The sequence below is a fragment of the Herpailurus yagouaroundi genome, unplaced genomic scaffold, assembly GCF_014898765.1.
Source record: "Herpailurus yagouaroundi ecotype Mexico unplaced genomic scaffold, PumYag 187, whole genome shotgun sequence".
NCBI lineage: Eukaryota > Metazoa > Chordata > Mammalia > Carnivora > Felidae > Herpailurus > Herpailurus yagouaroundi.
In genome coordinates, this window is record NW_024412418.1 from 9,276,320 (window position 1) to 9,302,100 (window position 25,781).

The 25,781-nt window shown below is 55.4% G+C and overlaps 1 protein-coding gene across 2 annotated transcripts in view; it reads left to right on the top strand.

Moving 5' to 3' along the window:
* Positions 1-7,878: 7,878 nt before the first annotated feature.
* ALX4 (ALX homeobox 4) overlaps positions 7,879-25,781 on the top strand; it is a 46,705-nt gene continuing 28,802 nt past the window's right edge. The window contains exon 1 of one of the 2 annotated variants that reach the window (XM_040495384.1): positions 7,879-8,462. In XM_040495384.1, coding sequence (XP_040351318.1) covers positions 8,000-8,462 — 463 coding nt within the window. In that variant the 5' untranslated portion in view covers positions 7,879-7,999. The remainder of the gene's footprint in view (positions 8,463-25,781) is intronic. The other variant, XM_040495383.1, reaches the window with a different exon arrangement.

Sequence of the window (25,781 nt, forward strand, 5' to 3'; positions counted from 1 at the left end):
TTCCATTTCCCAGGCTATAGACGGGGATTCACACCCCACCTCACAGCACAGCGAGCTCACAGAGAGAATGGAGGGAGGTGAAGTGCCAGGTGGGGTGCAGCTGGGACTGGGACGTGGAGGGCAGTGCTCCCCTCCTCCCCTCAAGACTCCCCCCACACTCCTCCCCCCCCCCCACACACACACACAGCACACACCCTTCACCAACCACTGGCACCCACTGCAGGAAGGGCAGGACCCTGGGAGCTACTAATTCCTTCGGCCTTTTCACTCCTGGTGCTTTGACAGGAACCTGACTGATCCACGGAGGAGCTATGGTCAGAGAGGAGGATGAATATGACCCATTTCCCCAAAGGTGGAAGGACAGAAACCCCAAATGGTCATTTCCGGTTCTCTAAGGCTGGGCTATGATGTTTAAAATCACAGGGTCTCCAAAATGGAAAGGAGGTGATCACTGTGGTTACCGGAAAATGCTTAAGCCCGTGTGAGTATGATCTCACTTCATCCTTACAGCTATTCTATGCAGCAGGTACTATTGTTATCCCCATTTTGCAGAAGAGCAAACTGAAGCTTATGAAAGCTGTCACTTAGCCCACACTACACAGCCCCAAAGTGGCAGAGCTGGGATTCAAACTTGCATCTAAAGCTGGTCTCCGGACCACTAAGGGAATTGCTGTCAGGGCACCTTGCGCCTCCTCCCTCCCCACCCACCCCGCCTTTTCCAGCCCCCTCCCCATTGCCAAGGACAGGCAGACACGATGTGAGAAGCTGTCAACACTTCTCCACCGTTGCCTAGTCCTCTGTCTTCTGATCAGAGTAATGGGCACAAAGTTCCTAGTGCTTCCCTGGGTTGGCTGAGCAAGGGCAGATCCTCTCCTCCCAGCAAGCATCTCAAGAAACTGAGACCTCATTTCTGCCCTTGAGATGCCTGGGGACCCCTATGTATATGAGGCGGTGTGCTTGGGCCTCCGTCTTCCCATGGCCAGTCTTTCCCAGCCACTTTTTGAAACCTTAAGGACTGCCTTTCAGGAGAGAAAGGACGGGGAGAAACAATGCACAGGGAGCTTCAGTCCAAACACCTGGCTGGGGGTTCGGCGTTTGAGATTATCTGTAGATTTAAATTATCCGTGTCCTCCTGGGCTGTAACCAATATTCAGGGGGTGCCCTGGATCAGAATTCGGCTGAAGACTTCCGGTTCTAACAAGGTCTTCTCCGGCTCGGGGGCGAAGGCAGTCGCCCCCGGCAGAGTGCAGAGCTTTTTTCCCACGGGGCTCCCCATATGCCACCTGCGCTGGCCCTCAGAGCTCTCTCCCGGCCTGGCGCTCGCGAGGGGAGGGCGGGAACCCGGCTGCGTGGCGGGGCCTGCGCCTTCGGACGGACCCGCAGCCCCGCGCGGGGAAGTGGAGACGCCCGGCGCCCCGAACGCACGGGGGACAGACCCTGGAAGCGCGTCTGGATGGGCAAAGTTGTGCGGGCCCCGCGGGCGCAGGCGGCGGGGTTGGTCCTTTGTAAAAAACCTCCGTCCCTCCCGCTTTGTACTTCTTCGACGCCCCAGACCGAATTGTGTGTGACAAGAACTCTAGAACGACTGGCTTCTCCGTCCGCGCCACTCGCAGATTAATGCAGAAAGCTATGCCCCTGGACGCAGGCTTCTTTTCGACCCCCTGGCTCCCAGGCCTTATTAAAAATAGTGCAGGAGGTGACAGGGAGGTGGTTGCCCTCGAAGGCCCCTCCCCGCGCCGAATTCCGAATTCCCGAGCGTGCGCAGCCTGGGACCGATGGGGGTCCGGGACATCGGGAAAGGCTAAGCACTGAAACGGGGTAACAAGTCCTGCCAAGCAGGAAGGGCAGGCGGGGACCTGGTCTCGTGCCCTCTGGCTGGATCCTCCCGCGGGTTCAACGCTCCTAAGAGACCCCACGCATTCCGCAGGGCAGCTGGGCGCACTTTGGCCCCCGCCTGCCGAGTCCTGCGCCCCCCTTCGCCGCGGCCACCCTCCTTGCCTCCGCCCGATAGGGGGCGCGGCTGGCCCGAGGGCAGCGCCGCCTCGGGAGCGGAACGCGAAGGTGCCTCGGTGTCCGCATTCGGGGAGACTGGGGCGGGGTCTGGGAGGCTGGATGTCGGTGGGTCCGCGTGTGTGGCTGGGGCTGGCGATCGCGCCGAGACCCGGCCCGGCTCACTTCTGTCACGCCCGGCACCTTCGGCACCTTCGGCACCTTCGGAGAAGTGAGAGCCGCTCGGTGCACCCTGCAGGCCACGGGCTCGGGAACCAGTGGACCCGCCCGTCCCCAGAGATCTCTGAGAACCAGACTGGGTTACAGAGATCTCTGACAATGCAAAGCGATCTGAAGCACGGGTTCTGAGGTAAGACCCCTGAGTTAGAATCCCAAGTCCTCTGCCTTGCTGATGATGGGAACTAATTACTTCACTTCTCTGTGCTTCGGTGTTGTAATGACTGTAAAATAAGAATAATAGTACCACCATGGGGCTATTGGGAGGACTGCAAAGATCTCAATGTGCAAGAACTTACTTGTAACAGTTGTGCACCACATTGTTGCTAATATTGGTATTTCCAGAGCCTGAGGTTTGTGCACAGGGGTCTGCAGGGCAGGGAGGGCTCCTGTGCAAGATTTATAAGAGTCCTGTCCTCCCCAGTTTATAGCTTGACTCTTCCTGCCCATTCCGCAGGTGTCCAAAATGTCCTTTCGTCCTCCCCAAACTTCCAGTGTTTGTTGCCTCCTGCCACTTACGGAGGAGGGGCAACTTCCAGCCAAGTAGAGTACACACTCGCTGAGGTGGGTATGGTCCCCATTTTGCTCACACTGGACGTTGAGGCTTGGGGCAGTCAGAAGTCACATAGAAGATAAGCCAGTCTGCCAACCAGGGCTAAAGTGCCCAGGCCCTGAGCTCCACTGTTTGTCCAGTGGGGTGAGAGTGCAAGGGTGAAGGCGGGAGGGGGCGGTGTGGGGGAGAGCTCTGACCAAAGGAATGACTCCAAATCCACCCTTCCCTCCGAAAGAAAGGCGTGTCTGCTGTGCCTTCTTCCCCCCAGTCCGAGACCTTCTAACCAACTCATTCCTACATGCCTGATCTCAAGAGTTCCAACCTTGAACCAGCAGGACTGGGCAGCTACCCTCCAGTCCCGAAGCACACTCTCCTGCTATTCATTCCTTCATCCATCCATCCATTGGTTTATTCACTCCTTCAGCCATTCATTCAAAAGATATGACTGAGCGGTGCTATGTGCGAGGCACAGTACTCCCAACTGTCAGAGACAGTAGCCATGAACTCACATTCCAGTAGGAAGACAAACAATAAACCAAGTAGATCAACGAAAGTGGGGATAATATCAGCCTGGGATAGATACTATGGAAGAAGTAAACAGGCAAATGTGACCGAGCAGTAGCTGGGGTGGTGAAGGAAGTTCTCCCAGAGGAGGGGGCACTGGACACTCAGCCTTGACAAAGAAAGGCTTTTCGGGGCGCCTGGGTGGCGCAGTCGGTTAAGCGTCCGACTTCAGCCAGGTCACGATCTCACGGTCCGTGAGTTCGAGCCCCGCATCAGGCTCTGGGCTGATGGCTCAGAACCTGGAGCCTGTTTCCGATTCTGTGTCTCCCTCTCTCTCTGCCCCTCCCCTGTTCATGCTCTGACTCTCTCTGTCCCAAAAATAAATAAACGTTGAAAAAAAATTAAAAAAAAAAAAAAAGAAAGGCTTTTCTTCAGCATTTCCCTTCCCCCAGTTGTGTGCAGAGCCCTCAAAAGAGGGGAACTGCTTCCAGGAGGGCTGAGCGGGAGTTGCAAAAGGGAAGGAAAGGGGACGGCGGCGGGGGATGTGCCTGCTAGGGGTGGGGGTGCAGGACTTAAAGCAGAGGGCCCTGCTGACCCCCATCATTCCCGGTATGCGGTGAGGTAACGGGAAGTACAGAGATATGGCCAAGCCAGGGTGTCAAGGGCAGCTGGGGCAACTTCAAGACAAACAGCAAGCCAGGGGGAGTGTTGGCTGCAGGAGAAAAAACTCACCGGGAGAGCAGAGGCTGGGCCAAAACCTGGCTTCAGATGGCTGGCAAGCCTAGTGGGGGAACTGAGTGGCTTGGCTTTTAGCAAAGGAAGGATGGATGGATGGATGGATGGATGGACGATGGGCAGATGGGCGGGCTGGTGGACGCACAAATGATTGAATGCACACAGACAGAAACAACCAGCTACTCTTATTAGTGTTCTCTCCTGAAAGGTGTGTTTGTAGGGACTTGAGAGAGGGGGTCGGTGATGGTTTTCATGAGGGAAACCATGCCCCGCCTATTGTCTCCAGATCCCAGGCAAACCCACACACAGGCACTCGCTTCCTCGCTCCCAGCCAAGTGCTCACTCTTTCTGAGTCCATCCATAAGATACAATGTAGAAAGGTAGAAGGCAGTGGTGCTGGTTCCAAGAAGGAGCTCCGTGCCTAGAAGGGGCTCCAGCTGAGGGCACCAAATGCTGTGTCCCGAGTGCTCAGGGTTTGGAATTTCCCAGGTAGCCGAGGAAAGGGCTGAATAATGAGGCAGTAATTCAACAGGTAACAAAAGCGCAGGTGGGTAGGTGGTGAGAGGCAGCGCCCACAGAAAGCTTCCTGGGACTCGGGTTTTCTGGCACTGAGAGCACGCCGTGGGGCAGAGGTTACCGGAGAACGTCGCGGTTACACCTGTGCCTGCCTTGCACCCATGCGTTTCGATGCTCGTGCTCTTCTCTTCATGCCTGGGCCTGGAATCTTGGGGGAGAAGTGGAAGAGGTTGCTGCCACCCTGTAGGTGTCCAGGCGGCTCCTGGGTACATGGACAAGGGCAGCCTGCTCCTTGGGCACTCCTTGGCAAAGATTCGCCAGGACGCTGCTGGACCGCATGCCGTTTTCGATGGTCCATTCAACACGCATTTTATGAGGACCCACGATGTGTCAAGACCCGTAGCAAACAAAACAGGACGGGCCCCTGTTCTAAGTGAGCTCACTATTTTCGTGCAGCCTCAGAGAGGCAGGCTCTTAATTCTGTCGCTTCATTCCTGAGGAGGGGGAGGGAGAGCAACTGATTGCTTTTGGCTAAAGGAAACCAAAGACCCTTGAACTAGTACGAGCTAGTATGGCAAAAACGGGCAGTGGATGGAACCCTGGGTCCACAGCTCGGGCTTTAGTATTTTATTTCACAAATATCTCTGCGGCACCAGGCGTGGCCAAGGCTGTCCTCTAGGAGCCTCTGACCAGTGAGGTCAAGATTCACACTGACCCAGGGCACCTGTGTGGTTCAGTCTGTGGAGCATCCGACTTCGGCTCAGGTCATGATCTCACGGCTTTGGGTTCGTGGGTTCGAGCCCCACATCGGACTCGTGCTGACAGCTCAGAGCCTGGAGCCTGCTTTGGATTCTGTGTCTCCCTCTTTCTCTGTCCCTCCCCCACTCACATTCCGTGCGTGCGTGTGTGTGTGTGTGTGTGTGTGTGTGTGTCTCAAAAATAAACAAACATGTTTAAAAAAATTTTTTAAAAGATTCACACTGACCTGATCAAACTAGACAACAAGGTCCAAGAAAGAGACTCAGCACGTGGGAGAACCAAATCCCATTGGGTGGCGTGGGAAGGCTTTCTGGAGGAAGGGACTCTAGCTGGACCCCAGATCATTAACGAGACAAAAGCACAAGCTCCAGATTGGGGAGTTCTAGGCAGAGGAAACCCCTAAACTGCTGTGCGCAGGCAGAACTTGGCAGTTTCTAAGAACTGAAAGAAATTGGACAGGAACATTTGGGACAATGGGAAGCTCATCCACTTTTTACTATCTGAGGCTGGAAAATCAGATGGTGTCTCTGAATTTCAGTCTACTCATCTGCAAAATGGGTAGGACAAGGTGAGCATTGCCACACACTGTTTGGGGGTGGGGGTGGGGATTGGGGCATGACCTGTGGATGGCTTCTGGCACAATAGGTGCTTAATAAATATAAGATGACTTATATCTGCATGGCTTACGTCTGCGGGCCAGAGCTGCTCAGGTCCCCATGGGCGGGGGGAGGGGTTCGGACCCGCGCACCCCTGGCCTAGGTTTTCGGAATATCTTTATTAACGAGCACTTCAAGGTAAGCCGCGATGGAAACCAGATGTGGGATTGAGCAGTCGGCGGCCGGAGGCAGAGCAAGGAGCAGAGATACCAAGGGAGTGGGGTGGGGGTGAGGATTAGCCCGGATGAGGTTGGGAGTAGAGGCACAACACCCCCCACCCAGGTCTTTTTTCTTTGGGATATGGTAGGTTCAGAAAATGGATTTCCTACCCACGTGCCTGGGTTCACGATGCTCAGGCCCTCTCTTGTTTTACTTTGCCCCTTTACTGCTCACCCCATCCCCAGCCTCCCTTGAGGGAAGTCCTCAATCCGCGGATTTTCCCTGCAGTTTGTCATAAGCTGCTCTGAGCGGTATCCTTCAAACTGACTCATTCCCCAGTGGGAGACCCGTCTCCTCTGCGCTTGGCGTTTTCGCTGTCCCCGATGCCATCTCTGGACCGTGGAGGGACTAGCCACGGCATGGTGTCCAAGGCGGGCCTCAGCCAAGTGACCACACCTGTCTGAGCCTCGGTTTGTTCATCGAAAATTGGGGGCCCCAACTTCCCACCACTCACAGTTGTTGTGAGATACAATCGATGACTAACCCTGGGGAAAGGGTTGGACGCACCTTAAAAGTTCTTTTCCCTGGCTGTGACTGGTCCCAGTGTGCCCCACGTCGTCGCCTAGGGAAACCACAACCCATCAAATCCAAGCCATCGGTCTCAGGTCGGAGACAGTGAGTGTAGAGAGAGAAGAAGCTGCCTCACCCTTACCCCAAGCCCCGAGCAGGTGACTGTGTGAAGACCAGGCGCAGCCAGCAGGTCTCCCAACCCCTTGCTCTCAACCCCAGACCAAGACCGGAAAATCCCCTGGGTTGGGTGCAGTGCTGGGGAGAGAAGGGCTCTGTCCCAGGAGGGGAGGGAGGGGACCGAGCTGTAAGGCTTCCCCAACTTGGCCCATCCAGGGTCTCTCCGGTGCATGAGTGAACACAGGCCCCTCTGCACCCAGACCCAGCGCCCTTCCAGGGGAGGGAAATAGTTAATAAGACGGGAAAGTGGCCCCGCAGGGGACTAGTGCTTGGTGTGCGTGTTAATTTCACGGAGGGACTGCAAATGGGGAAGAGGGGTTGTAAACAGAGGAAAGGGCACCAGTGGGAAGGCCCAGAGCTGCACCCACAAATTTGGAGGCAAGTGTCCAAAGGACTCACCCATATCAGGAGGCTAGAGACCCTTCAGACTCCACGTGAAAACCTGTTGGGTGTTTTTGTTTCATTTCTTTCTTTCTTTTAATCTGTCACTAAAGTTTTGCCTGCTCCCCTCCCCTAGGCCAAATCGTGGACCCACCAATTCTCTGCCTAGCCTCAGGAGTCCTGGGGGTCCCGTCACCTCTCCGGGCCTAGAATCCCTAGAATCCGAAAGGCCCTCCGGTGCCTCCAGGTTTAATCCCTAGCGAACCAGTTAGTAGCATCTCCTTAAGGGAGAGGAAGGGAGGAGCAGGGAGTGGAAGGAGAGTAGGGGTGGAGGGAGAAGGAGAGAAGGAAGGAGAGAGTCTTGGGGGGTGGAATTCACTCTCCCCCCCCCCCTTCAAAACCTTAAGAGAGTTTGGGAGATCTGGTCAACTTTCCCAAACATCTGAATCTTTTTACAGCCCTCCGTTCTTTCCCTGGGCCAGCTGTGGGGAGGGAGAAGGAAGAGAGAGGAGGAGGAGGGGGGAGAGAGAGAGGGAGAGAGAGGGAGACATAGAGAGAGGAAGAGAGAGAGAGAGAAAGAGAGAGAGAGAGAGAGAGAGAGAGAGAGAGAGAGAGAGAAGCGCAGGGGAGGAGGGAGAGCGAGCAGGCCGGCGCGGAGCGCAAGGCCACCGCCTCCTCGCCTCTCCAAACTCCCGGCCAAGGCGCGCGGTGGCGTCCTCGCGCTCTCGCTCGCGCCCCCGCCCGTCGCCCGCGCAGGCCAGGCATGAATGCTGAGACTTGTGTGTCTTACTGCGAGTCGCCGGCTGCTGCCATGGACGCCTACTACAGCCCGGTGTCGCAGAGCCGGGAGGGCTCCTCGCCTTTTAGGGCATACCCGGGCGGCGAGAAGTTCGGCACAACTTTCCTATCGGCCGCCGCCAAAGGACAGGGATTCGGAGACGCCAAGAGCCGGGCCCGCTACGGCGCGGGGCAGCAGGACCTGGCGGCACCCCTGGAGAGCGGCGCCGGGGCGCGGGGCTCCTTTAACAAGTTCCAGCCCCAGCCTCAGCCGCCGGCCCCGCAGCAGCCGCAGCCGCAGCCGCAGCCGCAGCCGCAGCCACAGCCGCCCGCGCAGCAACCGCATCTCTACTTGCAGCGCGGCGCTTGCAAGACGCCCCCGGACGGCAGCCTCAAAATCCAGGAAGGCAGCGGCGGCCACAACGCGGCCTTGCAGGTCCCCTGCTACGGTGAGTGCACGTGCGGGGTGCTCAGGGCTGGGGACCCCGGGACCGAGGCTTCGGAGCCCTTGAAGCCCACTTGGCTTTCGCGAGGCCGGACTCGGCGGGCTGGGGAGGCGCGGGGCCGAGCAGTGGGGTGGCTCTGGGTCGGCAAATAAGAACCGACTGCTCTGAGGGGACCATGGGATCCGTCCTGCCACCTTCGTATCCTCCAGCCGAGGGCTCGGAGCGTTTGGGCTGTTAAAGACGACCTGGTGTTTGTTTCTCCCCGTCTTCGCCGAACCACTCGCTTTGCGCTGCTTTCGGGGCCGCCTCTGAAGCGGACGCTTCGCAGGGGCTCCGGGCGCGCCGAGGCCAACAGTCCCGGTGCAGCGGTCGCGCGCGGGGCTCCGGGGCTGCGGAGGCCTCGCTCCCCGCAGGCCTGGAGGGAGGCTCCTCGGGCGGCGCTGCAGGTGGGAGCGTCGCAGGTGCCGAGCCCTCTGGGAGCCCGGGGAGCGGTCGGCGAAGCCCGGGATGCCCTGGCACAGGGGGCCACACGGGTGCTGGGCTCCCGACGCCCGGAGTCATCGAAGACCCCAGTTCGCCACCCCACAAACCCACACGCCCCGCAAGCGCGGCTCGCCGCGGAGAGACAGGCCGGCTCACGCTCCAAGCGTTTCTCCTGTGGCCAACCTGGGGGGGCGACTGGCCTGGGAACAACGGTTTAGGACCGACCCGCAAGAAGTCAGGGAACGGCAGAGCCCGAGGCGGGGCGGTGCTGGGGGAAGAGGGAAGGTTCTGGGTCCTGATTTGGGCCTCCAGGGAACCCGAGGCCTAAATGACCTCCAAGCCCCCTTGAGCTCACAGGCAGGACGTCGTAGGCCTGGGCCCCCCCGGAGGGTGGAAGATCGGGCTGCCTGAGACCAGAGCAGCTCAGGAGCCTATAGGCCTTCCCTCCCACTGGATCCAGATTGATGAGCCCCAAGCCAGCAGAGAAAACAACCCAGAAGGGAGGGAAAAATTTTCCCTGGGCTAGGAACCCTGGGTACACACTCTCCCTGAGACCTTGGCCTTCAGGCAGGGCCCTGGAGATCAGCTGGTCCTGACAGAGCAATGACTTTGGTTGCACGGGCCCAGGCTGGATGGAGGGACCAAGGTTGGATGGAGAGACATAGGACATGGTGGAGGCTTCGGTGACTAGAACAGCCTCAGGAAAACAGCCCGTGGCACACACTTTCCTACGTTCAAACTAGCTTTCCCAGAGGCTCTGAACCAGTTCTTTAGGTGGTTATTGACACAAACATTTTTACACAATCATACACGTGAGTCTGCGCACACACACAACCTCTTCCTCGTGAGCCAACATGGTCACACACAAATACACTCACTCGTGTGGCCTCACACATAGTCACACACTCCCAAACCCAAAGGACAGGACTGAGAGCAGATTTAGAAAGTTCCGGTGGCCTTTCCCCACTTCCTCCACCTTTCCTCTCCACCTTCCTGTTGGAATGAGATCAGGCACTCAGATCACAGACACTCACAGCTCCACACAGGTGCTCCTTCCACACTCAGGCAGGCAGGAGCTGTCAGCCCTTGTCAGCAGGCACCCGCCTGCCAGCGCCTCGGCTCAGGCTCCCTCCTCCTGGTCCCTGTCGCAGAGGACTATTAGGCGAGAGCAAATCACGGCCTGGGAGACCCGTGGAGGTTCACTGTGCAAAGCCAGGAGCCTGATGTGTTTTCTCTCCCACTGCACTGGATTTGCATGTTTTCAAAAATTCACCAGTGGGGCTTCTGAGGAGGAAGAAGCGTCACATAAGAAGAGGTCCCAAGCTGTCTCCAGCCTCTTCTTTGGAAGATGCCTTCAGGTCCAGGGCGGAGGGGGGGGAGGGCTGGCCCCCTCTGGACACCCTCTTGGAGCCCTGCTGGGCCCCCACACACCAGCCTGGCCCTTCCTCTACTCGCCTTAGCCAGTAGAGCAAGTAATTCCTCTGAAGCCCTTTTCTTCATCTGCATCACAGGGAGAGAATGTTGATAACTTACATCACCGGGCGGTAAGTGCCCCCCAACCCCGCAAGGGAGCAAGGGAGAGAGCAAGAGTGTAGTGTACCCTCCTCCAGGTTTCCATCCTCAGCTTCTGTGCTGTTGGGAACCTGTGAACACCCAAGTCTTTGCCCTGCTGTGGGCGAAGCCATAGGCTGCAGGTTGGGACGAAAGGCAGCCCAGCATCAGCTACAGGACCCCCATGCCCCTGCTGCCTGAGATGGAGGGCAGAGCCACAAACAACACACAGCTCTGTGTATTCTTCCCTGGCCAGGAGGTTTCTGGCCCCTATAAAAAGGAGATTAGGCACATTAAGTCCGAGATGGGAAACCTAGACACCCAGAGGTGAGGCTCTGCCCTTTACAGAGGCTGCTAGGAGGAGGGCCTCTGGAGATGGCTCTGTGGGAGACTGAGGCACACCTTGGGGACAGTTCTCTCCCACGCTTGGAGGGTGTGGACTCAAAACAGGGTAAATGAGGTTCAAAGAAAAAAGCCTGGGGATATTCCCAGGAGCTCGGGAAAGGCGGAAGTAGTCAAGGCCTCCTGCACTAGGCTCTACCGCGGTTGCTGTCGGGCTGACCGCGGGTAGCTTGGACTTGGAAACCTCCCTCCCCGCTCTGTTGGTCCCGCGGCTGGAAGCCGGGTTCTCGATCTGCATAACTGCAACTAGCCGGAGGCGAGGCTCGGGAGGCCTCCTCCGGGACCTCAGCCCCGGGAACCACTCCTCGCGTCCGAGCGCCCCTGGGCGAGTGAGGTGCGGGCCTTGGGGGCTGCGCTGGGGCCATGCGGAGAGAGCGCGCGGCGGCGGGGAAGCCGCCTCCAGTCTCCGCCCGCCCGGTCTTCTCCGAGTTGCAGAAAGTGGAGGTGAGAATCCTCTCAAGCTGCAGGCCTGAGATGAACAAGATGACTCCGCAGTGCCTCCGGGTGCAGGGCACAATTTCGATTTTACGAACGCGCCTGCTGCAATTACGACCTCGCCGGGTGCGCACTTCGGCCTTCGAAGTCCTTGCTGGTCCCTGGCCCGTCCTTGGGCCCGTGGGCCCCAGCAGACACGCCAGGTTGGAGACCCTACGTTTCTCAGCGGCGCAAAGCACTTCCTCGTCGTGAGAGTGAGGTCCCCGGCGCCTCGCCCCCAAACCCCGGGCCGCCTCCCCGAGCCGCGAGCCGCGGCCGGCGCGCCAGGCCTCGGCCACGCGCCCCGGGACGCTTCGGGGGAGCAGCCCTGCTCCCTCCTTCTCTTTCGCTTTCGATTCGGTGCACGAAGGTTTTCGTTGCTAGCCGCTACCTTGCCATCCACTCGGCCCTGGCCCCGGCCCCCCGAGAGAAGCGCACGGAGCTCAGAGGTCGGGAGACGCGGGCCAGGCCCGAGACCCCTGGGGCGCAGCCGAACCGCTGCTCCGGATTGTCGAATTAGACGCAGCGTTTGAATACTTAGGGCATTTCTTTCCCCGCGCCGACACAGTCCACACACCACCAAATGTGTAAACTCCGCCCGGATCGTATTCGAAGTTAGTCAAAGGACCGGCGTGCGGTTTTGTATAAGAGAAGCCCAAAATCAGACAGCGAGAAATGGAAGAAGCAGTTAAGAGCCCTGGGTGATTGTAGGGTGATCGAGAAAAACCAGCAACCTGGGAGCTGTGTCGTTGCCGACCCCCGCGCCCTCGTCAATTTTGGAGGAGGAGGTTGAGAAGGAAAATGCTTTTAATGTTTTACATTGTTAATTTCTGTAGCCACCAGCGTGCCTCAACAGTCGGCCTAAACACGCATGAATTTAAAGAGAAAAACAGAAGACCTAGATTAAAGGGTTAGTAGTTTAAATCAATTGATGTGCACAGTTTTCTTTGTGATAATTTATGTGCAGTGCAGAGGAAAGTTCGAAGAATTGTTCTGTCTGTCTACGCTGGTGTAACTACCATCTGAATCAAGATACAGACATGCATGTGGACACGAAAATTTGGGGGGGAAGCTTTTGTGTGTGAGTTGTTTTAAGAAAATTTCAGAAGAGACTTCGGAGAGCTGGGCAGCTCCCTTCCCCATCCCCCCCGTTCACGAGGGTTGTGTTTCTTGAGTAGGGTGACCTTGTACACCCGGGCATTTGCACCACCCGGACTGGAAAACTTACCGGCTGCACCAGAAACCTTAATGCAGCAGCGGGGCTATGCCGGGGTCGCCTAAGCCCCGGCCCCCGGCGGGCTGCGAAACAGAGCCGAGGTAGGGAAACAAGTTAAAATACCATTGATAAAATTTCGCCCAAGTCTCTAAGGACTTTCGTTTTGGAGAGCAGCTGGGCACACTTTTCCTGGGACCTACCTTTAGCTCGGCCTCGGCCGCGTTTTTCCTGCGGCTCTGTGCGTGGCTTCGTTTTGATGGCAAATGGAAATAGGGAGACCTTTGCAGTTATGGGGGTGAGGGCGCCGCTCCTCTGGGTTCGGGCTTCTCCGCTGGCCCTTGGACCAGGGTGCCTGAAGCAGCATGCGGGGAAACCTGGCCAAGCGCCGAGGGAGGGTCCGGGGGCTTGGGTGGCAGAATGGGGAAGCCGTGCTTGGTGGTGAGTGTTTTGCTGCACAGAAATGGGAGAAGGGAAGACGGGCTGTGACCGAGTGCTTGGCTAGAGAGAGCTCCCTGTCCCCGAAGCCCTCTGCCACGACCCTTCCCTCCCCCACCCCCTTCTAGACCCAGGCACTGTTTTGGGTGGGGCAGTGAGAGCTCGGTTCTGCGTCTGGGACGCGCCTGCCAGGCGCCATCTGGCCACGTGCTCCTGAAGCTACGGGGTTCCCCAGGCTTCGCTAAAGTGACAAAGCGGGTCACCAGATTTGGAAGACAGCTATGTGCTTACTGCTCCGTGAATTCATAGTTTAAGTCACCGGGTTCCCCTTGCTCGGGGGCTCCGGGCACCACGTGCCTTCCGCCGGGCTGGATTAGACAGAAGGGACCCTTCTTCCAAACAGTTCCCTTTTGCGGAAGAAAGAGGCACCCCTCTCCAGCCAGCAATCCCTCCCAGACCCCGGCTGGTGCTTCTCCGGGATCAGAGCTATTTGTGGCCACCAGGCACCTCCCCTCCCGAGGTGCAGCCCCCCTCCTTCTTCTGCGGTCTACAAATGTGCAAATGGGCCACATCCCCACCTCCTTGCAAGATTCTCCTTACGGTACAGGGGGTCAAGGTAACCTGGGTCAGCAAGTCCTCGTTACCTGAGAGCCGGTTTCCCTATAAAGGCTGACTCAAGGGTTTCCTAGGAGCTTCCAGTGTGTCCAGCGAGGTGTTCTGGGGGCCCCAGACACCAGACCTGCCCACCCACCTCCCATGCCCAGCACATTATGTCACCTTAGCAGAGACTCTCTTCTCTACCCCCATCCCACCCGGAAGCCACCACCACCAAGGAGGAGAGGGAGGGGTGGAAAGGGAGTTGAGGCTTGATTGAGGGGAGGTCTGGAGGAGCAAAAGGCTGGGGATCTGGGTGGCGATTCAGGGCAGCGGATAGTTTCAGGTTTTGGCTCCAGAGGCAGATAAGAGGGTCACCACGGAGCTCCGTTGCACCCAGAGTGCCTTTTTGGAGAGGAGGGTTTCTGGGAAATACGTGTGTGTGTGTGTGTGTGTGTGTGTGTGTGTGTGTCTGTCTGTCTGAGACAGAGAGTGTGCACGAGAGAGGCACCACCACCTGCCAAGTACCTGTCTTTCCCTGCCACTGCCGGGTGCCTCTGCTTGAGAACGCAGGCTCAGCTCAAAGATGCTGGGCACGGGCGTGGCTGCATGTTCCAGAAAGAGGGAGAGCCGGTGCGCAGTTCATTGGACTCTTAAAGCAGATTGCCTTAAAGCGGATTCTCCTTCCAAGCTGGGGGCTGCAGAGCATGGGCATCAGCCCCAAGGCCCTTGCAGATGGACTGCTGGCGACCGGGGTCAGGGCAAAACAGCTGGTTCTCTGCGCCCCCCAAGGGCCCCGGTGAAGATTGAGGGTTTGTGGAGGTTTGGGTGGGGACACTAAGGCCCAGAAGGGTACACATGTTGGGCAGGGTGATAGGGTATACCGGGGCGGGTCTCCACTGCTGTGTGCTCTACAACCTGTATGACTTTGGGAAAACCCTTACCCATCCCCTCCTGGGTCTGAATTTTTGAAATGCAGGAGTTTGGAAAATTTCCAAAAGCCCTCTAGAGGTTTCTGTGATGGTCCCAGTCTGGACCCGCCTTCGCCCTGTTTCCCTGCCCTCCCCTCCCTTACTTATGTTTTTGTGCAGGAGAAATTGGATACGGTGGACACAAAAGACTTCACTGGAACCACAAACGGGTCTTGAGGTTTCCCTGAAGTGAGCTAAGAGGTAGGGGACAAAGTGAGCAGCAGTTCCCAGGATAAGTGGGCTGGTGGTCCTGGAGGGCTCGGTCAGATGCAGGTTCTAGACTCCAGGTTGTGTTTAAATACGGAGAAGAACTAACTGCAGAGGGTCTTTGTATCCACAAGTGGCCAGGCTGAAACTGAGGCTCAGGGGTTCCTAGCCCCTCCAGTCTGCTCATGTCCTCTGTCTCCACTTACCTTCCTTCTCTCCACATTTACTGAGCACCTACTAAGTGCCAGCCTTTCTCCTAGGAGAGAACAGAGCGCTTGCCTGCTGTCTTATAGCTTAGATCCTTCCAGATGTAGATCTGTGGGCATAATAAATGTTTACCGGCTGGGAGGATGAACAGAGAACTGAGGTCTCATTACGAGTGTTTCTCAAGCAAGGATAAGCCACCTGTGAGCATATCCCAGTATCTTTGCCTGTGTGAGTGGAGGCCTGGGGGGTTTATGAGCACGTGCACAGGGTGAACTCGGGCTGGCGTGTTCCCCTGTATCGACTGGGTCTGAGTCCTGCTGTCCAAATGCGTTTCAGGAAGTGGCCTCGTGGACTAATTGTGTGCACTCCTGTGTGAGGGACGTGCATATACTTCCTCCCACACTCGCACCTGTTGTACCCCGTGTAGGGGAACTGCATGCGTGGTAGGGGGAGCCCGTGTGCCAGTCAGGGACACCCCTTAGGGCCTCTCGTGTCGGGCATAGCCTCTGCCGCCAGGGTCACTTGCTGGGAGACAGTTTCTAAGCGCCTGTGCATCAGCCACTGTTCTCAGCTTCCCAGGAAGGCTGACTCACTGGGTGGCAGGAGAGTCCCCATGTGGCCAGGAGACACAGAGCCCTAGAGTCTTCCTGGGGCCCTGACAGGGTCCACCAGGAAGAGACCTCCTCCAACCCTTGAGTATATTCTGTGTTCCGGGTGGCTCGCCGTGGAGGAGAAACCATCACGGGTGCCATTTTTATGTACGTTCCCATCCCATTTAGCAGATGAGCAAACAGAGACCCGGGGAGAAACGAAGCCCTGTAACCAGGTTGGTGGGAAGGCAGAATGCACCGCTGGGTTTTCTCCCTTCCCCTGCGGCTGTGCTACTAGGGGCCGGGGAGGCAGGGGCTGTGCTGCTAGGGGCCGGGGAGGCAGGGGTTGAGGGAATGCCTGCTGGGCTCACCCACTCTCTTCCTCTGCTGTGACTCCTCCAGAAGTCACACACACTCTCTGTGTGCAGCAAATAGGGCAGATGCTACAGCCCCACTCTCCTGAGAAATGAGGTGGCCTCCACCCTGAGAGCCTGGGGAGTCAAGGCAACAGGAGAGCACTGGTGGAGGTCCCTTTGGGACTGCAGGGACTCATCTCATACCGCCTGTGTCCTGGCTGAAACTCCTGATCTCTGCAAGTTTCGCAAAGCCAAGCTTTCTTCCCTAAGCGGGGGAAACCGTGTGGATTAGAGGGTTAGCTGAGGCCACATGGCCAACTTCCTCCTCTCTCGGATAGTCACCTGCCTGGCCCGGGGCATTGGTCATGTCCAGGAGCTTTGGTACTCCCCTGCCGGGCACAGTGGGTCGTGGTGCTGGGGTGGGTATCCCACTCGGTGTTGGAAGAGACACCCAATGTCTGCTGGCCCAAATGTCCTCTTTCACAGACAAGGGGACGGAGATGCTGATTCCAGTTACTGGTTGCTCACCAAACTTTGCCTGTCACTGTGCCGGGCCTTGGCGGGATTCTGAGAAGTGCTGGACACAGCCCCACCTTCAGGTCTGGGGTGGGAGAAAGATCTATAACTTGGCAATTCTCATTCACTGGGGCTGGGGCTGGGGTGGGGGTGCCCTGACTCAGGCTATGGTGTGTGCATGGCAGGAAGGGCTGTCCACGGGGTTTGCAGCTCATTAGAAGTCCCCAACCCCACTCCCAGGTGGGCCTAACCTCGCCTGGTAAGGGGAGGGCTCAGAGAAGCGTGGCGAAGTCGGAAGTTGCCACAGACTCCCTGGATCTTCTCTGGAAGCTGAAAAGCCCGAGGCTCCTTCTTCCCTCCCTTCTTCTCTCCCTCCAGCTCTTCTCCAGAGAACCTGGGTTCTAGTCTTGGCTTTGCCATGGAAATGTGCCTTTGGAACAGTACCCTTATCTCCAGGGTGCTACTCAACCTTCTCACTTGTAAATTGGGGCTCTATTCTGCCTGGGGAGGAGAGTGTGGGGGCTGTGAGAGTGCAGAGCGATAGAGTGGCTGCAGGTACATCCCGTATGGCCAAGTTCTCTGCCTAGGATGAAGAGCCCCGCCCCCTCATGTTACCCAAGAGCCCCACCCCCTCATGTTATCCACCCTTGAGGGCACTAGGGTGTTGCCGATGGTGGTGGGGAGGTGGGGGGGGGGGGGACTCTGATCAGGTTTCAAAGCGGGGATGGAGACTTTGGGGTTCCTCCAGATGTACAACGCCCCTCCCCCACCCCAGTATCCAGGGATCTCCCTGGCCAGGTCTGTAGCCCAACCATCCGTCTGCATGGCTTTGCATCTGCCCCAGCTCAGTGCGGGGACAACTCCATGCCCCCACTGCCAAGAAGGAGCAGAGAAGACAAGCATGCACACAGGTCCCCTGCACAGGTCCCCCATTCTGGGCCTTGGTCTCCTGTCTGTAACCCCCCTGCATGGCACCAGGTGATTTCTGCAGCCCTGGGGTTCTGTGCTATTCCAGACCCGGGATCGAGGTGCTGGGAGAGAGGCGGATGGCTCCTCCGGGATCCTCAGGAGGCCTCCGGGCCCCGCCACGCCGCCAGATCCATTGTACTGAGAGAGGCCCCTCTGGGAGCAGAAAGCTAGTCCAACCCACCGAAGGGGAAGGTCCGGCATGCCTGGCCTCGCTCTCTGCCTTAGTTTTCCCATCTGCAGGACAGGGACAGTAATGAGGTGAGTCTGATGGAGGGTGAGGCAACAGGGGGTTTGAGTTGGCAGGGCAGGAGCCTCTGTGCTGCTGATACCAGGGGACAGCCCGCTTTTCCTGAGCACTCCTGCCCATGCAGCGGGCAATGTGCCGAATCTTGTGTGCGATTTCATTGAATCCCGGTTGCAGCCCTATGAGCCAGATTCTACTGCCGTCCCTACTTCACCGATGAAGACAGACTCACAGAGGTTGACTAGCTGGCCAAAGGTGGGATTGCTAGGAAGACAGAGGGTAAGTTCTTGATGAGCAAAGGCCCTGAGAACCTGAAAGGTGTTCTTTTGTAGGATGATCCTAATTAGACTTGAGGCCACACTAATGCTGTGAGATTGGAAGACTGGGCTTTGCAAACATGGCTTCCACAGAGCTCTTCCCTTCTCCACATCTGGGGATCCAGTGGGGGGGGGGGTCCAGGGTGGCCTTGGTGTCTGGCAGGTCAGAGTTCTAGACCTGACTCTGTGACCTTGGGCATGGCTCCTTCACCTATTCAAGCATCCTGCTGAGCTGCGGGGAGAAGGGGGGCGCGGCGTGCATGACACAGGTGCCTCAAAATGGTATGCGGGATTTCTCCTTGAGTTTCCAGAGGCCCGGGGAACATGCCCCAGAACATCTGGTCAGGACAGGGTGGAGCTGAGGACCATATGTGGGACCAGCGATGGGGAAATACTTTCGTCGTTTGTCCACATTGTTGCACGCTGTTTTCCCGAGAGCCTGAATCAGGGCTTGGTGTATGTCGTAGGTGCTCCATAAATGTTGACAGACAAGTGAGTGAATGAATGAGTGAATGAATGAACGAATGAATGAATCATTGAATGAAACAGGATGTGAACATGCTAGGATCTCTAAAAGTCTTTCTATTCTCTTTTCTTTCCTCCTTCCTTTGAATCCAGGCCTGGGATGAGAACCCCACGTCTAGTTCTCTTGCACCCTGGTGGAAAATAGTTTATTCCCCACAGAGATCCCTGTGGAGTATGGGGTGTGGGAGCAGAGAGGTCTTGGGTAGCCCTATTTTGTAGGAGCCTCGTGCCCTCTCGGACTCCATAGTTGGAAGAACACCCTTTTGCCCCCACTGTTCCCCGCCCCCCCCGGCTCTCATCTCAGGGCCACAAGCCGGGGTCCAGCTGCTACATCCGGGCTGGCTCTATCGAAATGGGTAACCTCCCTCCCTACCCTGCTCTTCTCCCCAGGTCTCCCCATTTCCTGCAGTGAGTGCTAGGTCCTTCCTGTCTGCAGCCCCACCCCTGCCCGCTCCACTCTGGACCCCTTGTTCCTTCCTGCTGCCTGCCTGGCAGGGCCACCTGAGAGCTACTAATGTTCCTGCCTGGGTACCGCATCTACTCTGCCTTAGCCTCTTGGGGTTCTGACACCACACACACACACACACACACACACACACACACACACACACGGGATGCAGCCCTCTGTTCTGGCAAGGATGCCATCCTGAGATCACAGCCCAGACAGGATGAAGCATTTAGACCTGAGCCTGGGATGTAGTTAGCACTGGGGCAGCAGCATGTGCCGGGCCCTGTGGGGGACGATGTGGACAGAGAGGCAGAGGGGACTCTGACGGAAAGGCTCCCTCCTCCCTCTTGAGAGAGGGAATACTGCGTAACCACCGCTGTGAGGAGTGCCCTGCCAGAGGCTTCTGGGCCCCACAAATCCTGCAGGTTTGTGCCCTGTGGCAGGGAGGTGTAGGGCATTTGGCAGTGAGAGAGTTGATCCGCAACCTCAGGGAGCTGGATGTGCAGAAGTGAGAGTCCCCAGGGAAAGTGCAAATGGACTGGGGCTTTGTGGGTATGGACTTTCGAGGTTGGACTTTGGAGGCGGAAGAGGAGCTCACGCGGAAGGAGCCAGAAACGGCCCCCTTGACTCAGGAAACAGCGTTGCACAAGGGTTTGGGTCAGGAAGATACCGGCGGCGTTCAGAAAAGAGCAAGCGTGCGGCGTGCAGGGGCACACTGGATACAGGCGAGATGGGGCCTGAGGAAGGGCAGAGGCAAAGCCAAAAACGATGTCCAAGCTCCGCTGAAGGGTCTGGACCCTGAGCAACGCAGTGAGAGGCCATGATCCCAAGCTGAGTGTTCTTTGTGCCTAATCAGGTGGCCCTTTTAAAAATTCAAACTCTCTGGGGCGCCTGGGTGGCTCAGTCGGTTGAGCGGTTGAGCGTCCGACTTTGGCTCAGGTCGTGATCTCACGGTCCGTGAGTTCGAGCCCCATGTCGGGCTCTGTGCTGACAGCTCAGAGCCTGGAGCCTGATTCAGATTCTGTGTCTCCCTCTCTCTCTGACCCTCCCCCATTCATGCTCTCTCTCTGTGTCTCAAAAATCAATAAAGGTTAAAAAAAATTTTTTTTAATAAAAATTCAAACTCTCTTTTTTAAACAGGGGTGATTTTTTATTGTGGTAAAATAGAACATAAAATTTGCCATTTTAACTAAGTGAACCATTCAGTGACAATTAGTACCTTCTTCATGGCGTGTCACCATCACCACCGTTTATTTCCAGAACTCTTCATCCCAAACAGCTCCATTAAACACTAAATGACTCCCCTTCTCCCTCTCCACCGCATTGCTGGAAACCTCCGTTTTAGTTTCTGTCTCTGTGCATTTTCTTACTCTGACCTCGTGGAAGTGAGGTCATACAGTATCTGTCCTTCTGTCTGGCCAGTTGAACACCTTCTTTGGAGAATCGTGTATTCACGTCTGTTGCCCATTTTTTGGATTGGGTTGCTTGTTTGTATGTTGTTGATTTGCAGGAGCTCTTTATATATTCTGGCTAATAATAATCCCTCATCCGATATATGATTTGTAGATATTTTTTCTCATTCTGTGGGTTGTCTCTCACTCTCTGGATAGTGTCCTTTTGACGCACAGAAGATGTTAATTTGGATGAAATCCAATTTATCCATTTTTTTTCTTTTGTTGCCTGTGCTTCCGATGTCACATCCAAAGAAGTCATCGCTAACTCACGTGTCATGAAGAATTTCCCCCTGTGTTTTCTTCTAAGAGCTTTATTGCTTTTGCTCTTAAGTTGAGGTGCATTTGGAGGAAGGATCCAGCTCTATTCCCTCGCACTTAGATATCCAGTTTTCCCAGCGCCATTTGTTGAAAAGACCGCCCTTTCTCTGCTGAATGGTCTTGTCGCCTTTGTTGAAAATCAATTAGCCGTATATTTAAGAGTTAATTTCTTGATTCTCTATTCTGTCCTATTGGTTTGTCTGTCTGTCCCCGGCGTAGCTTTCTGAGGTGAAGTTCAGAATCCCAGAATACAGGGAACTTCAAAAGTCATCCTTCCATCCCTTTTCCTCCAAGCTGATGACTAACCAGCCAAAGAGATCCAGCTCAGGGACACGTTTGTTTTCCAGGAACCAGAGCTGGTAAGAAGGGGCGGGGGCAGAGCCGTTGGCAAGGGTACCAGAACTGTGCCCTTGGTCTCTGGCTAGGCCCCTGGCTATTTAGGAGCTCCAAGTACGTGATCTGACCCTCCTGTGGGGACACGGCCTTTGAGAAAACTCCCATGTGTGCTTAGGGTCCACACACCATTGGGGCCACTCCTGAGAGGCCCAAATCTGGGACCTCTTCATTCAGGAAGATGATCCCAGAGCCCCCTCCCTGTGGACCAGGTGGAAGCTCCAGGGGGGAAGCCCCCATCCACCCTAAACCAGCTTCACGCTGTTGGCCCTGTGTCTTGAATATTTTCTGCTGGATTCCCATGAGAGGGACTTGCCGCCCCCTGTCTTCCTACCCCAGCCATCCTAAGTACTGTCTGGTGAACACCATAGCCCGGGGTTGAGGCTCCAGGGCTAGAAGTGATTCTGCGCCCCCTACAGGTGACCAGAGAGGAGGGAGATGCAAAGCAATGGCGGTCACTGTTGGTGGAGGGGCTCCCTGGTGAGCCCAGTGCCTCTTACCTTAAAGTCCCCCGGCCCCAGTGATTAAGCAGAGACCTGCTTGAGCCTGGTCTCCTCACCGGGTGCCTGAAGACGAGGGACAGGCACACTGTCTAGTATTCTGGGATCTTGTGCAAACTGTGTTCAGCCCACAACTGGGTTCACAGGCAGCCTGAAGCTTAAATGCCTTTGGTTTGGGGAGGCTGGTATATCAAGACCTGGAAACAGATGTCACCCTGTACAGCTGAGGGACCTGGGACAAATTGATCGGCCTCTTTGCCCCAACGTTCCTTCTCTGTAAAGTGAGGATAAGAATACTATCAACCTTTTGAGAATTCTGTGAGAATTAAATAAGATAATATGGGTAAAGAACAAGTTCTTAAAGCAGAACAAGTACTCAATCAATATTAGCTGTTATTACTGGGAGGATTTTTCTGGAACCCTGACTATGTCAGGCTGGTCAGAAGCTTTGATGGGCGATTGTAGTTGACTTGGATACATCAAATTGGAAAGTGAATAAATTCCTACTGAATCTACACTGGGTGGTTGACACAGTCTTTTACAATATGGATGAGTGACAAAGGGGTGGAGGCTGCCCATCTGCCTTAGCAGTGGGACAGGGAGGGTCAAGGAGGGACAAGGAGGGCACCCCCAGGTCGCTCAGAACCTCCAGCCCGTGTCTCCCCAGGCTGCTGCATCGTGTACCCAGGCGTCATGAACTGGGACATAACTTTCTCTTTTCCCCTTCCAAAAGTCTGTTCTCTGAGTTCATGGGTCCTGAGGTCCCCAAGGGCGTTGTGCTCACTTCCGCATGAGCACAGGGCTGGGCGCGGAGAGTGTCGGGCTCGGGGCGTGTCAGCGAGGCTCTGCACCCACTCTGGGCCCCAGCACACTTGTCTGCGATCAAGGGAGTAATTAATGGTGGGTGTCACTCACAGGCCAGACCCACGCTGGGATCTTTCACTGAAGCCTCTCAGGAAGTATTAATCCTCCTAATTTACAGATGAAGCAGGTGAGACCCAGACAGGGCAGGTGCCTAAGCGGCCCCGCTTGAATGAAGCCAAAGGACCTTGTTCTTCTCCATTCCTCTGCCCTTAAAGCTAATATTTGTCGCTTGGTGACCTCATGCCTGTGTATCTGTGAGACACCATCAAGCATGTGGGAGAGCTCAGTACATTGTGGAGTGGGGTGCACCTGGGGGGTTCAGGATATAGCACACCGTCTTCCCCTCACCCCTGCAATGATGACCACACTCCCTGACTGCCCGGGCCTCATTTCCCTCCTCACAACCAGGCCAGCCCAGCCCGGGGTCCCCCATGTGTTGGGTGCAGCTCCATGGGTGAGGAGGGAGGAGCCAACCAACCCCGCCCCCCTGCAAACTCATGATAACTGACCACACGTGGACGGGCCTCCTCGTTTGCTTAGCATCAGCATCTGGACCAGGGTTGAGGAGAAAAGTTTCCTGGGGCGCCTGGGTGGTTTAGTCGGTTAAGCATCTGACTCTTGGTTTTGGCTCAGGTCATGATCTCAGGGTTCGTGGGTTCAAGCCCCGCATCGGGCTCCATACCGATAGCACAGAGATTCTCCGCTTGGGATTCTCTCTCCCTCTGCTCCCTCCCCGCCATCCCTGCTTGCACTCGTGCATGTTGCCTCTCTCTCTCTGTCTCAAAAATAAATAAGTAAACTTTAGGGGGGAAAGTCTCCTGAGCCAAGGCAGGTGAATGGTCAGTGAGGGCCGGGCTTCCTTCCCAAAGGCGTTTTCCTGACCCTTGCTTTACCTAATGAGCCTTACAGGACTCAGCCTCTTGGAGAAGATCCGCAGAAGTCAGCTTTCTGCTACACAAAGTACATTCTCACTGTTTTATGGGATGCCTCCTCCTGTGAAGTAGTAGCAGGTGGAAAAGAGATGAGCTTCTCACACATCCCCTGCAGATGAAGGTTTTCTAAGTAGAAGGCACACACTATACATTTTAGAGCAGAGACTGATTTGAATTTTTTTTTTTTTTTTTACTCCAGATGAGCAAACATCAACAAAAGCACCATTTTCCCCCAACACGTAAATACTGAAATGTTGAGGATTATTTATACTTACATACCCATGGGGTGGGCAAAACACTTGGAACCCATCTGCTCTAAATCTCAGCCATTTAGATGGAAACTCTAACGAAGAGCTTAGATACAAGTATGGTCTAGAAATTTTGGAAATTTAGCCATTTGATAGTTACAAAGGTGGAATTTGTTTAAGGCTAAAATTGAATAGTCTTCTTCATCTTTATCAATCTGGAAAAATTGTAACTGGTAGCCTTCCAATTAACCCAGCCATTAGGGGAGCCTGGGTGGCTCAGTCGGTTAAGCGTCTGACTTTGGCTCCGGTCATGATCTTGCTGTGAGTTCGAGCTCTGCGTCAGGCTCTGTGCTGACAGCCTGGAGCCTGCTTCAGATTCTGTGTTTCTCTCTCTCTCTCTTTTTAATACTGATGCCTGTGTCCCACCGGGTCACAGTGGGTTGGGTCAGAGGGCAGCCTGGACGATGGAATTAAAAAGCCAGGTTGATTGCAATGTGGGGCCACACTTGAGGCTTGCTCCCACAGCCTCTTGTTGAACAACTGGAGAATGATCGGTACTAACAGAACTCCTCTCTCTCTCTCTCTCTTAAAAATAAATAAACCTTAAACAATTTTTTTTTTTAAAAATTCAGCTACTAGTTTTCTCTTCTCATCCCAGGGGAGAAAAATCTTGCTTTTTCAGCTTAGAAAAGATTCATTAGGTTTGAATAAACACATTTGGAGAAAGAAAACGCTTGATTTGGGTGAAAGAAAGCAAATTTTCTCCAGGCCCACGTGGTCCTTCTGCAGGCTCAGACATTCAGTTATTTAACAAGATTAATTCAGTGCATCAGGTACTCAGTTGGGCTGCAGCTTGGGTAAAGGAGCTCGGCAGGACACCCCCCCTGCCTGTGGTAAGGGGATAGTCCAATGGCCCGGGGCTACTGATCTACTCTCGCAAGTCTTTGTGAGGAGCGATTTAATCACTAGGGGCCCTTAAGGGAGCTCCGAGGAGGGTGTGGCAGGGAATCCACAGGCAGGAGCTGAGACCAGCCTGGGAAGGTGACCTGGGGTTCACGAGGCGGAAAGGGCCCCACCTGGCCCTGAATCAGCGGGGTTAGTTTCTCTATGACAGCAGTAGCGGCGCATTTCTGGAATGGCCTCTCTCGCCACTGCCCACCCCAGATGCCTTTCAGATGGTATGATGGGTGGAAGGCACTGGATGTTCCCACTGCGAAATTCTTGAGCAGTTAAACTATTTAATGGAAGGGTCTTTTCTTTAAAACACACTAAAGTTTTAAGCAAGAATATATCAAAATAAGTGTAACGTCTCATTCTTACAGTGGTTTCAAGTGTTACGTACGTATGTGGGAAACAGGGGACTGGATTGGAAGGGGGCGTTTGCAGGTTGAGTGACTTTGCTTTGCTCTTGCAGCTGCCTTGGCCTAGCTTGACCCCAAATAATAACCATATTAGTTTATCCAGGGGGACTCCCACTGACGGAGGCACAAAGAACACTCAGCTTGGGATCGTGGGATATATGCATCCTTGCACGCTGCGTCCTTCAAAACTCACAGACATTCTGGGATGTGCATGTTCTCAGCCCCACTTTACAGATGAGGAACCATGAGGAAGCTAAGTCATACCCTTCAGTGACAGAGCCACTGGTGGCTTGGGAACCTCCTCAGTAACCTTCCTTAGACTCTCCATTTCTTTGATAGGGAAAACTGACATTTCCTCATCTTAGGTAAAGTGCTAGCTAAGCACAGCTTCAACACACCCCGCCAATCAGACTGTTGCCTCAGAGCCCCTCCTACAGAGAGATCTGGATTTGCTCCCTAAAAATACCACCCTCCACTTCACCTGGCCTAGATGGCCATGCTCTGTCCAGCAATCTGCGCCACAACCACTGCCTCCCTCATGAAGGTGGGCCTTTTGAAGAAAGGGGCCTTTGTTGGGCTTTGTATTTCCACCACCTGAAACTTTGCCTGCACATAGCTGGTGCTCCAGAAATGTTGCTGAATGAATGAATGAATGAACGAATCAAATAAGTGGCAGAATTAGAAATCAAGTCTGTCCCACTCCAACAATTTCTCATTCATTTCATTTCACCTAGTGCAGGATTTAAG